Source organism: Sceloporus undulatus, chromosome 3, assembly GCF_019175285.1.
Source record: "Sceloporus undulatus isolate JIND9_A2432 ecotype Alabama chromosome 3, SceUnd_v1.1, whole genome shotgun sequence".
Lineage (NCBI taxonomy): Eukaryota > Metazoa > Chordata > Lepidosauria > Squamata > Phrynosomatidae > Sceloporus > Sceloporus undulatus.
The window spans coordinates 185252683-185266059 of NC_056524.1; the positions used below are offsets into that span (position 1 = coordinate 185252683).

Consider the following 13377-nt stretch of genomic DNA (forward strand, 5'->3'; position numbering starts at 1 on the left):
ACACCAGAATTCCAGAGCATTGAGCTTTGGCAGTTAAAGGGGTCTCAAAGTGCAGGGGGGGGGGGAAGAGAAAAGCCTGGGAGTGTGAATGAGCTTGGCTGTGGGGCTGCTCCGAGAGGAGGAGGAGGAGGAGGAGGCGGAGGGAGGGAGGGAGCCAAGGGAAGTGCCAGGACCATCCGGAGCAGCCTCCTCTCTTCCACCGCAGCCCCGAGGCAACGCCTCCTCTGTGGATTATTCAGCCTCCTTTTGTCAAAAGAGCTCTGGTGCCACAAGAAACTACACTTCCCAGAATCCTATAGCACTGAGCCATGGATGTTTAAGGGGGGAGTCAAACTATTTCTGCAGCCTTTGCTACCCCAAAGCCCTTCCTATTTACAAGCAAGGCAAAAGCTCTTCCTTTACCAAGCCATTGAAAACCAACCCAAGCGGAGGGCTGATTGCTTCTTTCCCATTGGTCAGCTTCGGGAGAAATTTGCATATTACAAGTAAAGGGGTTTAGGGCCTCAAAAACGATACTGTGATAAAGAATTACAAGAATACTGACGCGGTTTACATTTAAAAGATGAGGCAATTAAACTCCCAGACAACATGAACGATTTATGGCCTTTTTTCCTTTGCTCACTGTAACCTGGAAAGTAAGGCTTCCTGAGGGTATATATACCAAGTGGGCTCACTTGGTATATAATAGCTCTGAGTGGCAGATGTTTTAAAGAGCTGCTCTCTAGGCTACGCCAGTGCGCCAGGTGGGGAGAGTGGCGCACAGCCGTGCGCAGGACGACGGGGAGGAGGCAGGAGAAGCCCGAACCGGGGGCTAGGGGCCAAACCATACCGGGACCGTGAGGGGCCCCCCAAAAGCGGGTTGGTCACAGGGGCCACCGGGTTATGGCATCCCTACCTGTACCCAAACTGCTCTCCATTTCTGCTTTAAATAATTTGTCTTTCAATTGTTTTATTCTCGAATGTAACCTGAAAATAATTTAAAAGTTGTAACTAAAGAGCATCAGTAACCACAAAAGAATCAGAATGCACATTTTCTATGCCTGCTACTTCCCAAACAGGTACCAAAACACAAAAGCTGGAAATCTGTTTGTTAATCTATACTAGAGTAAAGTTTGTTAATCTCCACTAGTGATTGTTGCATGATGAATCAACACAGAGGTAACTCTAATTGATTCAATGGGTCTGTTCTAGTTGGGATTAACAACAGGATTTAGGTCAAAACTTGTCACTCTTTTCCCATCAAATTATTTCCCTAATCAATAGAACAGGAGCAAGCAGAAAGTGGCCAACAGCATCCCTTAAACAGGCGATCCAACTACAGAGAAATCCAGGGAGAAAGTCATCTCCTTGCTTGGTATAGAAAATAAAAGTTATTGTATTATAACACAAAAAAGTTTTTAAATTTATTTAAATGTTTTAAACAGCTTGTAACTGAAATTGTATTTTGCAAGTGAAACAAACTTCTGAAAGATTTGTAAAAATGACTTCATTCTTGCACAGAGTTGGAGTGAGACTTAGGGGGTGAAGCAGACAGGCAGGGAAAAGTAGCCTGAAGTTGCTTTTTCGGAGAGTGGGTGGAAACTGACCCCACTACCCATTCCCAAGTTGGTCCACATGTGCACACCATGAGCGAATGGCATGGCGTCAAGCGACACTGCTGAGAATTATTTTGGTTTTTGATATTTTTTTTCCCCCCAGTCCTGCGCACCATTGCACAAACACACTGCCAGCAACTGCCTGCTGGCCAGATGTCATCACATTGGATGGCCGCCCCCTTTTAATCATGCACACAGTCGCACCTGCGATCCTTCACTGAGACACTGGCAATGCACAATCATCCCCCCCTTCACCCCACGCCTCATCTTGGACTGTCTGGCTTGTGCATGTTGTACTTTAATCTGTTGGAGGTGTCACAGTTTCAATTTTTTGCATTGCCGACCCAACTGCTTGGATATGGCAGCTCCTTTTTAAAAGCACACCTGCATCAGTGCCTTTATATACAAATTTGGGGTTAGGGTTAGGATGGAGTACTCCCTTGGGACCAGTCTCACAGCGGGACATTTATATGCAGGGCTGAAGGTGCAGACTTTCCAGGCTAGAGCAGTTTGTTTCTGCTTCTTTTTAGTCCAGTTTCACCCCTTAGCATGGCCATGGGGCAGTTTCAAGTTGCTTTGGGGGCATGTGCCTGAAACTGCTTCTTTTGGCCTGTCTGTTTGACCTCTTTGTCTTAAACTACAGCCGCATTGCAAAAATAATCCAGTTTGAGATCACTTTAACTGCCATGTGCTATGGAATTCTGGGAAATGCAGTTCTATGAGACATTTGGCCTTTTCTGTCAGAGAGCTCTGATGCCACAACAAACTACAATTCCCAGAATTCCACAGCATTGAGCCATGGCAATTAAAGTGGTGTCAAATTGGATTATTTCTGTGAATGCAGTCTTACATAGAGTAGGCTCAGTGAAATTAATGGAATTTAAAAACCCAGATGCAGAGATACGTTAGATTCATTAATTTTAGTGGATCTACATTAAGCCTAAGTCTGGGTCCATCTCATGAGCCTACATCCAATTTAGTCAGGCTCATGAAATCAAGGAAACTTGTTTGTGTAGATTTAATAGGGCAAGATCCCACTGATTGGGTGGGTTTAAGCTGCTCCATTATGTCTAATACTCTAGTGGTGGACCTGTATAAAATATAATAGTATCAATGAGGAGAGCATCAGTGAGCTGTTTACAAGTTAATCAATCTTTCTTTTAAGACCAGTGGTCTTGGAGAGTGAGAGGGCCCTCCTCCTAGCCAAGTTTAGGTTGGGTTCAGCAGTTTTAGAACGTATAAGGGCCACTCTGCAAGATTTCCAAAACTTTCACTCACATAGATAACCAAAGCTACAATATAATTCTCTGGCTTTTCTTCACGAACGAAGATTTAGGAAGGACTCATCCCACGCTTTCTACAAGCGCGTTGACTAAAAAGGCAAAAGACAATATAATTATGTTCAATTTAAAAACATACCTTAATGTTAAATACATACAGTATTTGTATGCTTCATCCTAAAAGCTTGGGACCAGAAATATTTTAGATTTCAATTTTTCTTATTTTTATTGTTTTGGATCTTGGAATACTTGTATTTGTATATGCGTACATAATCTGATACTTTGGAGATGGGACCCAAACCTACACACAAAATTCATTTATGTTTCATATATACTTTATAGTTTATACACATAGAAGTTTATCGCACACCTTCCCCCCCCCCCCCCCCCCCGTTATGAGAACTGGAAGGGGACGCTCGGGGTTGTGTGTGACCAGGGAAAAATGGATTTTATCGCACAGCAGATCGTCCTCAAAAGGGCCCTGTTCCGTCCCCCGATGCCAAGCCATTCCCATCGAGTGCTGAGGGACGTCATTTTCCTTGGTCGGAGGACTTCCGACCAGAACATTTAACGCTCCTCAGCACTCAATGGATGGCTTGGCACCAGGGGATGGAATGGGGCCCTTTTGAGGATGATTTGCTGTGCGATAAAATCTGTTTTTTCCCGGTCACTTGCGTCCCCGAGCATCCCCTTCCAGTACTCATAATGGGGGGGGGGGTATGAGATAAACTTCTAAATCTGAAGGTAATTTTATACACTTACAGTATTTATAATAATTTGTGCAGGAAACAACTCTGTGTACATTGAACCATCGGAAAGCAAAGGTGTCACTATCTCAGCCACCCATGAAAAAATGGGGGGGGGGTTTGGAGTATTTCGAATTTCAGAATTTCGGATGAGGGAGACTCAACCAATACTTTTAAAACAACAGACTTTGAATCTAACTGGTTGCCCCAGCTAGAGCAGACCCATAGAATCTGACTCACCATTGATTCAATGGGTCTACTCTAGGCAGGGGTAGCAACTAGATGTAGTCCAACATGATTGTTTCACCAGCATATCACTATGAGAAAGGCTCAGAGTGCCTGAATCCATTCTGCCCTATGCTCTGTAAGGCCTCTTGGGTGAGCAATTCTGTAGCTATTCTGTCTGGATGGCAACCCTTCTCCATAACAACCAAAGAATGCCTGATGCAAAATCCCATCTCACTCCTTTCCAGCCTATGCTTCCAGGGCTGGTTTTGTCTAGCTCACTCATTGCCAAACAATGGAGAATATTAAAGAGCCCAGCCCCTCATCTGTCAGACAGGGGGGTGGAGGGAAGGGCAGAGGAGCCATTCAGCCCAAGGCTCACCTCTTAAAGAAATCGTTGAAGCACTCACCACATCACATCTGCTTTCAGTTGTGAGTGGGTCTGAGAGACAATAGTACAGAGAGAGGGTGGATGGAACAAGGCCTAGCCAGACCACTAAGCATAAATGAATGGGGAACTGCTGGGGGATGGGGAAGAAGGAGCCATCTACCTCTTTCCATATGTGGATGTGTCCTGTTTGTTCTTTACACTGATGTGTGCTTTTAAGTGACATTGTGTATATGTTGGACTGTTGTTGTTGTTCCCTGCCTCCATCCCTGGGGAAAGGTGGGTAAGAAACAAATAGTAATTATTCTTGTTCTAAAGCATCAGGGAGCTGACAGGCAAGGCCATTAGAACAAAGATACCCAAGCCAAGAATAAAACAGACACCGAATAAGGGAGGTTGAGAGACTTAAGCTGCATTAGAGCTTCCATAAACATAATGGCCAGGATTCAAAAAGCTGCTTAGGTCCAAGCACAAGGGACTTCTATTAGCCCAGTGGAAGGCTGGGATCTTTTTCTCTCCAATTTGCTGATCCTTTCTGTCTGCTCCATGAAATACTGGATATTTAAAAAGATTTAAAAACAGTGTGCCACACACATCACTGGGAAAAGCTGTCCTGGAGAGCTGATCCTTTTGTCTTGGGGAACACTGCCTTTGTTTCATGATCCTTTAGGCCCTCACTGATGTACTGTATTTCACATTTTATTTCAGTGGGTATTTGTTCAAACACTTCCAAATTTTCACTTCATTCACAACCATGCTTTTACTAGTGTACAAACACACCACTGAAAGAGTGGAGTAGAGAAGAATTAACACAGGATTATTATTTCAGAGAGAGGTCAAAAGTTTGCCCAGTAGCATCATTAACATTGCAATTCTCTACATGCTGAATATTTGTTTTTTTAATGGAGAAATAAATTCCAGACAAGTCAGAACAGGACTGCATATATAATATAAAGCAAAATTGTGTGTAGATTAAATGTGGCTGCGTTTCTTAAGCAGACATATACAAGGATGCAGGCTACATACAACGGAAGCTAGTATTTTCTAGATACAGTAATTTGCTGATGATTTGCTGTGTGCTACTCCTCCCACTTATGGGAGGGAAAGAGGAAAAATATAGGCCAAGCTAAAAATGATCAACATGAAATATACATGGAGTATTCCCTCCAAGCAATACCATGGGGGAAAGTGCTGATCTCTAATTTCCATACTATATGGTGCTAGGAAAGATTTTAATCCCTCCCCTTTTAACCTGGAATATCTTGCCACTCTTACTATGCACTCTTGTGCATGTCTGCTCTTGGATTCAATAGGACTTACACCCAAATAAATATGTGCAAGACTGCAGCCCGTGTGGGATGGTGGTGACCCAGCATGTAACAGAGCTCTGGTGGGGAACATCAAAATAGATATGTATGTGCAGATACTACAGATCAAAGGAGCCTGGGATAACCCAGTTCACATGTGAAGCCTTCAATTACATTGACTTGTTTTGAAAAGGTAACAGGCAATTTGGATGTGTGGCCTATGAAACATAAATAGCAGGTAAACAGAGCCTTGTCTTGCTATCATGAAGAGCCTCCAGCTGAGGAGAAAATTCTGCTTAAACCCTTCAGGGTTCAAGATGGGTTACATACAACAAAAGAGCACATGAAGGCTCTGGACGGGGAGCCTTCACCCGCAGATGCATAATACCAGCTTCCCACTCCCACATAATACTCTTTCTTGCATCCTCTTCCCTTTGCTCCCATATTCCCAAATTAAGACTGTGGCATTTCAAAGCTGAACTCTGCAGCCTTTGGTCAATAGAGCAGTTCCAAGGTCTTTCAAGCCAGGTGCACACTGAAATAACACTTGTCTGTTGTTCAACGCAACAGGCATGGGTTGCCTTTCGTGTGCCCGAAAGTGAGAAATAATCCAGGTACTGAACCGATTAGGTTTTCAGTCCCCTAAAGATATTTGCAATCCATGAGGTGACCTTGAGAATGTCACTCTCTCTCAGCCTGAAAGGACAGCAATGACAAACCCCCTCTGAACAAATCTTACCAAGAAAATCCCCACAATAGAGTTGTCCAAGTGAGAAATGACAGGAAGGCACATAACAACAACAATAATGACGACAACAACATTTTGAATCTTGGTCAGAGAAAACATGGATCTGGAATCTGTAGGTCTACAGAAGACAAACAGAATTCCCCAAAAGAAAAATAAGGCAGGAGGGAGATGCCAATTCATCTTTGGTCTGCATGAAAATGGACATTTCTAAAAGAGAAAGATGGCTCTTGTTTTTGTTTTGAAATGGGGAAGGGGCACTCAAAAACCCCCCCCCCCCAGGGCCTGGGCTGAGCTCCATTGTTAGCGAATGAATGACTAGACTTTCCTTATGGACTGCCTCGTCCCTTAGCAAATGACTCAATGGGTCTCCTCTACTCTAATCAATGGATCTCCTCTATTCTGTGGGTCTCCTCTGTTCAATGAATCTTCTCCATTCTACTCAATGGGTCTCCTCTATTCTATTCAGTGGGATGAAAAAAGGGGGGAGCAAGAGGAAGCCCCTCTCCCCAAGGCAGTGCTCTTGCCCCAGAAGTGGCACCTTTCTCATTACCTTCTGCCTCCCTCCCCCCGAGGACATGGATCAGGGCTCCCAAACCGTGGTTCGAATGCAAAATAAGCAAGCAGCTCCCCAGCAGCCCTGGGAGCAGCCTCCTCCTCCAGGCCCTTCCCCAGGAGACCGGGGCAGAGGGAGAGGCCTTGGGGCTTCCTCTGCCCAGAAGGGGGCCAGGGCAGGCTCGGGGGGGGGCGATCGGGGCCCCCGGAGCCGAGGCCTCCCGTGGGGCCCTTCCCACCCGCAGGGCCTCCAAGCCACCCACCCACTGACCCCCCAAGTTCCCGATCGGAGGCCTGGAAGGCAGGACCCACCGTGATGCGAGGGATGCTCTTCTTGCCTTGGAAGGACATCTTCGTCTTCTTCTTCTTCTTCCCTCCGGAGGCTGCTCCCGGGTCGGAGGGGAAGGGGGGGGGCTGGGTGGGGGGCGATCCTTCTTTTGGGGGGCTGGGTGCCAGGCGAGGGCAGGCTTGGCCTTGGAGGGTGCGGGGGAGGGGGCTAGGTGAGCGCCTCTGCCGACTGGAGGATTGGTCTGGCAAGGAAGGAAGGAAGGAAGGAGGGAGAGAAGAAGGAGGGAGGGATGGAGGGATGATGGAAGGGAGGAGGGGGTGTCTGGGTGTCTCCCGATTAGCATGCCAGCGCCGTCCTCCCAGCCGGCGGCAGACGGAGCGGAGGGCCCCCGGCAAAGCAAGGCAAGGCAAGGCAGAGGGGCCTCTCTCCTTCCTTCCTTCCTTCCTTCCTTCTCAGCCCCTTCTTCCCTGCAGCCCAACAAAAGCCATCGCTGGCCAACAAAGGACACGCCAGTGGCCTCCCTGGGGCTGGCGGTGTCACCCGGTGTGGGGACTCATGTGTCACCCCCTCCCCTCCACTGACCCCCTCCCATTGCAGACCAGGCAAAGGCTTTAGGACTGTAGTGCTTCTTTTGCCCGAATCAGTAGAGAGATCTTGTAGGACCTTTGAGACTCACTGAAAGAAAGCAGTGGGCAGCATGAGCTCTCCTTGACTTCAGTCTCCTTCATCTGAGGAGGTAGACTCAAGTCTAGGAAAGCACCTCCTGCTGCCACTTTCTTGCTTTCATTGAGGTCCTCTACAAGATCTTTCTCCATATCAATTCAACAGATAGCCCGGCTGGATCTTTGAATTCTACAATTTATTTATTTTTTGAACTCGTGTTACTCGTAAAGCGTAACTCCTGTATATACGGCCAAATATCACACTAATAGCTGCGATGGGAACGAGGAGCAAAATAAAAAATATATACCTCCAAATTATAACATCGTATGCACAGCATAAATGGATACATAGGGGAGATTTGGTTCAAATGTGACATTTTTAAAGAAAATTGAAAAAGAATAAAAATTGTAAAAAAAAACCCACAATTTAAAAATAAAATTTAATTTTTTAAAAAATTGAAAATTGAAATTTTAATATTAAAAAATGCTGGTGGACACACCAGGGAACCCCTAGACCACTGGGACCACAGAATTCTTCTCCCCCCCACCTGTCTTCCATTCATTGGTTTTACTAGGGGGTGCAAGGGGTGCGCACCACACCAGGTGACACTCCAGAACCAGGTGCCACCACTGCTCTCCTAAAGCCTGCCTTTGGGCAGCAATGGGTGGGCATTCGCCTGGGTCCCATTAAAATGCTGAAGAGGTTGGGGGGAATTGAGGGAACCTCAGAGGGAGCAGAAAGGAGAGGTCGCAGGGCTTGCTTGCTTGTTTTTAATACATTTTAATTTTAAAAAATAGGGGGGGAGAGAATTTATTCTTTCAAACCTTTCTTTAAAAACATCACTTTTTACCCACTGTACATACATGACTATAAGTCAACCTCATGAATAAGTCAAGGGCAGGTTTTAGTGCCAAAATTATGGATTTTGATCTGAACCCTGGATAAGCCAAGGGTAAAATTTAGAGGCACGTAACAAAGAATACAAAGGATGAAGCTAAGGAAAACAATGCCAAAGAATTTCTGACATAGCTGTTGGTGCTTTTTCAATCTAGGCATTAAAAAAAAAAGTCAGAAGTGGAGCCATGGTGGATGGAGTAGAAGGGGTTGGTGCTTCTTTTAGGTGCACCTGAAATGGACCAAGCTCCATTTTGTGGGGCCTTGTCCTCCTTTGCGGTGAAGATCTCAGGTCACCCTGCACCAGCCCTATGCTCTTGCTTGTGGCTTGGCTTGATTTACACTTGAGGAGCTGGGAAACCCACAGCCAGTTCTCAGGGTAGTGTTTGCCTCACCACTCTGGTACTTTTCGATCCCAATTGCAAAGTGGCTTGATGTTGTTGTTGTTGTTGGTGGTGGTGGTGGTGGTGATGACAATAACAATAATACTGTAATGCTTATTTTAGGTCCCAACCGTGAAGTGGTTTGATGCTGCTGCTGATAATAACCTTTATTTTAGGTCCTGGTAGTGAAGTGGTTTATATTCCCTGTTACCATGTATGGATTCAAAAGGTGGACAATTAAGAAAGCAAATAGGAAGAAAATCAATGCATTCAAAATATGGTGCTGGAGAAGAGTGCTGAGCCTCCTGCAGACACCAAAAAGATAAACAAATGGGTTCTAGAGCAGATCAAGCCAAAAATTTCCCTGGAAGCCAAGAGGACAAAACTGAGACTGACATTACTTCAGACACATCATGAGAAGGCACTACTCAATGGAAAAAACAATAATGCTGGGAAAGGTGGAGGGAAGTAGAAAGAGAGGAAGGCCACATGCTAGATGGATGGACTGTATTTGGGAGGTCATGGGTATGGGTTTGCAGGAACTGAGCAGAGCCTGTGATAGGGTTGCATTAGAGTTACCGTAACTCAACAATGACTTGGAGGCCCACAACAACAACAAACAAATCTCTTGTGTTGAGATTAATTAGATCTTCTAGGAAGCCAAATGCCTTTGATTTTCATGCACTCAGTTTCTTTGAGAGAAAGAATCCCAACACCAACAGCCCCTCTCTCTTCTTCCCCGCCTTGGTTTGTTTTTGCAGCAGTTGCAAAAGGATGCTGCTCAGCCTGATCCTATGCTGTTTTCAGATAGAATTCTTGCTTTATTGAACAGAACATTCTCAGATAGGAAGAAGCCATCTGGTCTATTGTAACAGGGCTAAGTGGTCAGACTCTTGTCAAGATTTTCCATCTGGAACATCACCCACAATGAATCAGGCAGCCCTTTGCCCAGATCCAAGCCTTCCACTAGGAATTTTTTATATTTTCAGTCTTGCAGTTGAACATAAGATGCTTTGCTATTGTTTGTTGTTGTGTGCCTTCAAGTTGTTTGTGACTTATTATGACCCTAAGGTGACCCTGTCATGGGGTTTTCTTGGCAAAATTTGTTCAGAGGAGATTTTGCCATTGCCTTCCTCAAGGCTGAGAGAGTGTGACTTGTCCAAGGTCACCAAGTGGGCTTCATGGCCAAGTTAGAATCAAACCCTGGGCTGCAGAGTCATAGGCCAACACTCAAACCACTAGGCCTCATTGCTTCCCACTTAACAAGAGGCATGTACTTAATTATGACACACATTACAAGAATAGCCCCTGAGCTTAACACCTTCCCCTAAGGAGAGGAAAACCCCAATTAAATATAGTTATTGAGAAGGAGACCTGATGTGATAACTGCAAAGGAGGGCAAGGCACTGCAAAATGTAGGACCTTCAAGAACGATGTAGGACATTACCAAATAAATGCTAAAAGCACCTCATATAAATGTAAATTCATGCTTCTCAGCCATACTCAGAATAGAACACATTCTGAAATTCCTCCTGGACAGAAGGTTGAAATGGAGGACATGTTCTGGAAAAGGAGGTCACCCTGAGTCATGGAGGATGGGACTCTGTAATGGCTTAGCTTCCTGCTAATTGCCTAGCTCCCCTTCTATTTAGAGAGACTGGATGGCACTCAGCACCCACATCCTGGGAGTGAACAAAAGCTAGTATTGTATTTGTGTCCTTCATATAGGCCTTAGGCCAGTGGCATCATTATTGGAATGCAGACTGCACCAGGTGACACTCTAAGAGGGGATGACACCACTGCTCCCCAAACATCTGTCTTTGGGCAGAGATAGGCTGTGACATTCACCTGTGTCCAATTAAGATGCTGAAGAGATGGCGTGGGTGGGGTGAGGCTCAGTGGGAGGAGCAAAGAGAGGACAGAGGTCTTTAAAAAATAACATTTCAAATTAAAAAAATAATTTTTAGTTAAAATCATTTTTAAAGTTTTCTTTAAAGACATCACATTTTACCATTTTTTTACTTTAAGCACATGAAACTATGTGCATATAAATACATTTAGATTGTGCATATGATATTGTAATTTAACAATATAATTATAATTGTGCTAGTTGTTTAATGTCACAACTATTACCATTATCCTTAGTACAAAAAGCATTACTAAGGATGGTGTGGTATGGGTGGAGGTCAATGGGGAGGGAGGGTGACACTATGGGCTACTGCACTGGGTGACACCAACCCTAGTGATGCCACTGCCTTAGGCAGTCTGTTTTGGCTTTCCACCAAAATATAGACATATATATCAAGGTATAGTGGGGGGGGGGGGGAAGATGTCTTCTCCCTCCCTGAAAATACAGAAGCTCCTGGTGTATTCTCAGGGAGAGAGGAGACTGTGTTTTTCACTGATCCTTAATGCTCATAGATTTAATGATTAAGGTGATTAATATATCCCCCTCTCCCATCTCACTGTTGATAATCCCTACCCCACTCTACTACCAAGTGTACACACCCACCCAGACACCTGCCCAAAGAATATCAACACATGCATCCGACAGCTTGGGCTCTGGTTTTCTGCAACAATAATTGACTTCTGCCAAAATTGTTAGTTTTTAAGGCTCCCTTTCCCACTCCCCTGACATAGTGGCCACCCTATAGAATGCAAAGGGATCTTGTGGCATCTTTGAGGTTAACTGAAAGAGAGAAGTTGGTAGCATAAGCTTTCCTAGACTTGAACCTACTCCCCCAGTTTGGATTCTGTTGTTATTGTTGTTGTATGCCTTCAAGCCGTATCCAACCTTTGTTGTTGTTAACTGCCTTCACGGCGATCTCGACCCATGGCGACCCTATGGATGAGGCCTCTCCAGCCGCCCCTTGTCCTCTACTGCTCTGCCCAACTCTTGATATTCACGGTCTCTTTAATAGAGTCCATTCATCTAGCATTTGGCTTTCCTCTCTTTCTATTTCCCTTCACCTTTCCTAACACTGGAGTTTATCACACTGGGGCAAATTCCGGCATTAAAAAGAAATTAAAGCACATTTAAAGCACACCGCAAATAAAGCAAAAATGACGAGTAATTGCAGAAATGATTATCACACAATTGTGCAAATAAAGTGATACTGAAAATGCTTTGTTGCTAAAATCCCAAAAGTAAAAAAAAGCACATTAATGCTGCTTTGTGACCAGGTTTTGTGTGATGTCGTGTGAAATCGTTTCACGTAATTACGCAATTTTTCTGGAATATTCATGGGATAAACTCCTGATCGCCTTCATCTGATAAACTCCATTATTGTGAGACATCTAGCCTCCACTGTAAGAGAGCTCTGGTGCCATGACAAAGTAGAAAGCATACGTTCCAATAGTACCATGGCAGTTAAAGTGGTGTCACACTGGATTGTGGCTGCAGTGCGGCTCAAGCCTAAGCCTGCATTAGCCTTATTTCATGCAGATTTTCTTTCTCTGCAGGAAAGGAATAGGATGGCTGGCTACATCTTTTAAGAATGGCCCTATGCATGCCCATGGAATCCCAATAGGATTTCCTCTTGAGTTGAATGCGCTGTGCTCTGCCCTTCACCTGAAAAACCAAGGCAAGGAATTTGTTTCTTTCAGTGAGTCTCAAAGGTGCTACCAGATATCTCTATGGACTGATTCTACAGACTAACACGGCTATATCTTTGAACTCTCCTTGGCAAAGTCAAACAATTCGGACCTGCAAAATTGACTGGGGTGTGTCTAGACACTGCAGAAATAATGCAGGGGTGACACCACTTTAAAGGCCATAGCTCCATCCTAGAGAATCCTGGGATTTGTAGTTTTTCAAAGTCTGGCACCTTCCCTGCCAGATTCTGTAGGATGGAGCCTTGGCAGTGAATCGTGTGCAGATGCCTTCAAGTTGCCTACTGACTTATGTCAAGCCCATGGATTTCATGTATTTAGGCAAGGGTCACTCAGAGGTTGGGTTACCAGTTCCTTCCTCTGAAACAGAGCCCACCAAAGCAGCCAGTCTTGGTTGGCAGCCTCCTATCCAAGTCTTGACCAGGGCTGACCCTGCTTAGCTTCCAAGATCAGGCAGGATCTGGTGCCTTTGGGGTATTTAGGCATCCAAGTGGCTAAAGTGGAGGGACTGGGGGAGAGAGAAACTAAATTCAATACAAGGAGCATTTTAGAAACCTCTCCAGTCCTTTCAACAGATGGCAGAGGATCAAAAGTGTAGCAACTGAGGGCAAAGGAAAGAATTGTCCCCCAAGCAATAAGGATCCTGTTCCCTCTAAGGACATCTTCATTCGGTGCTCAAAGGTCCATAATTGCTG

At 45.0% G+C, this 13377-nt stretch overlaps 1 protein-coding gene across 2 annotated transcripts in view; it reads right to left on the minus strand.

Annotated features, from left to right (window-relative positions):
- DPYSL4 (dihydropyrimidinase like 4) overlaps positions 1–13377 on the minus strand; it is a 52586-nt gene that overhangs the window by 38439 nt on the left and 770 nt on the right. Inside the window, exon 1 of one of the 2 annotated variants that reach the window (XM_042460225.1) lies at positions 7154–7600. The exons of the other annotated variant lie outside the window; for it this stretch is intronic. Within the exon in view, the coding sequence (XP_042316159.1) occupies positions 7154–7192 (39 nt within the window). The 5' untranslated portion in view covers positions 7193–7600. Of the gene's footprint in view, positions 1–7153; positions 7601–13377 lie in introns of those variants that run through there. 2 annotated transcript variants of the gene reach the window in all.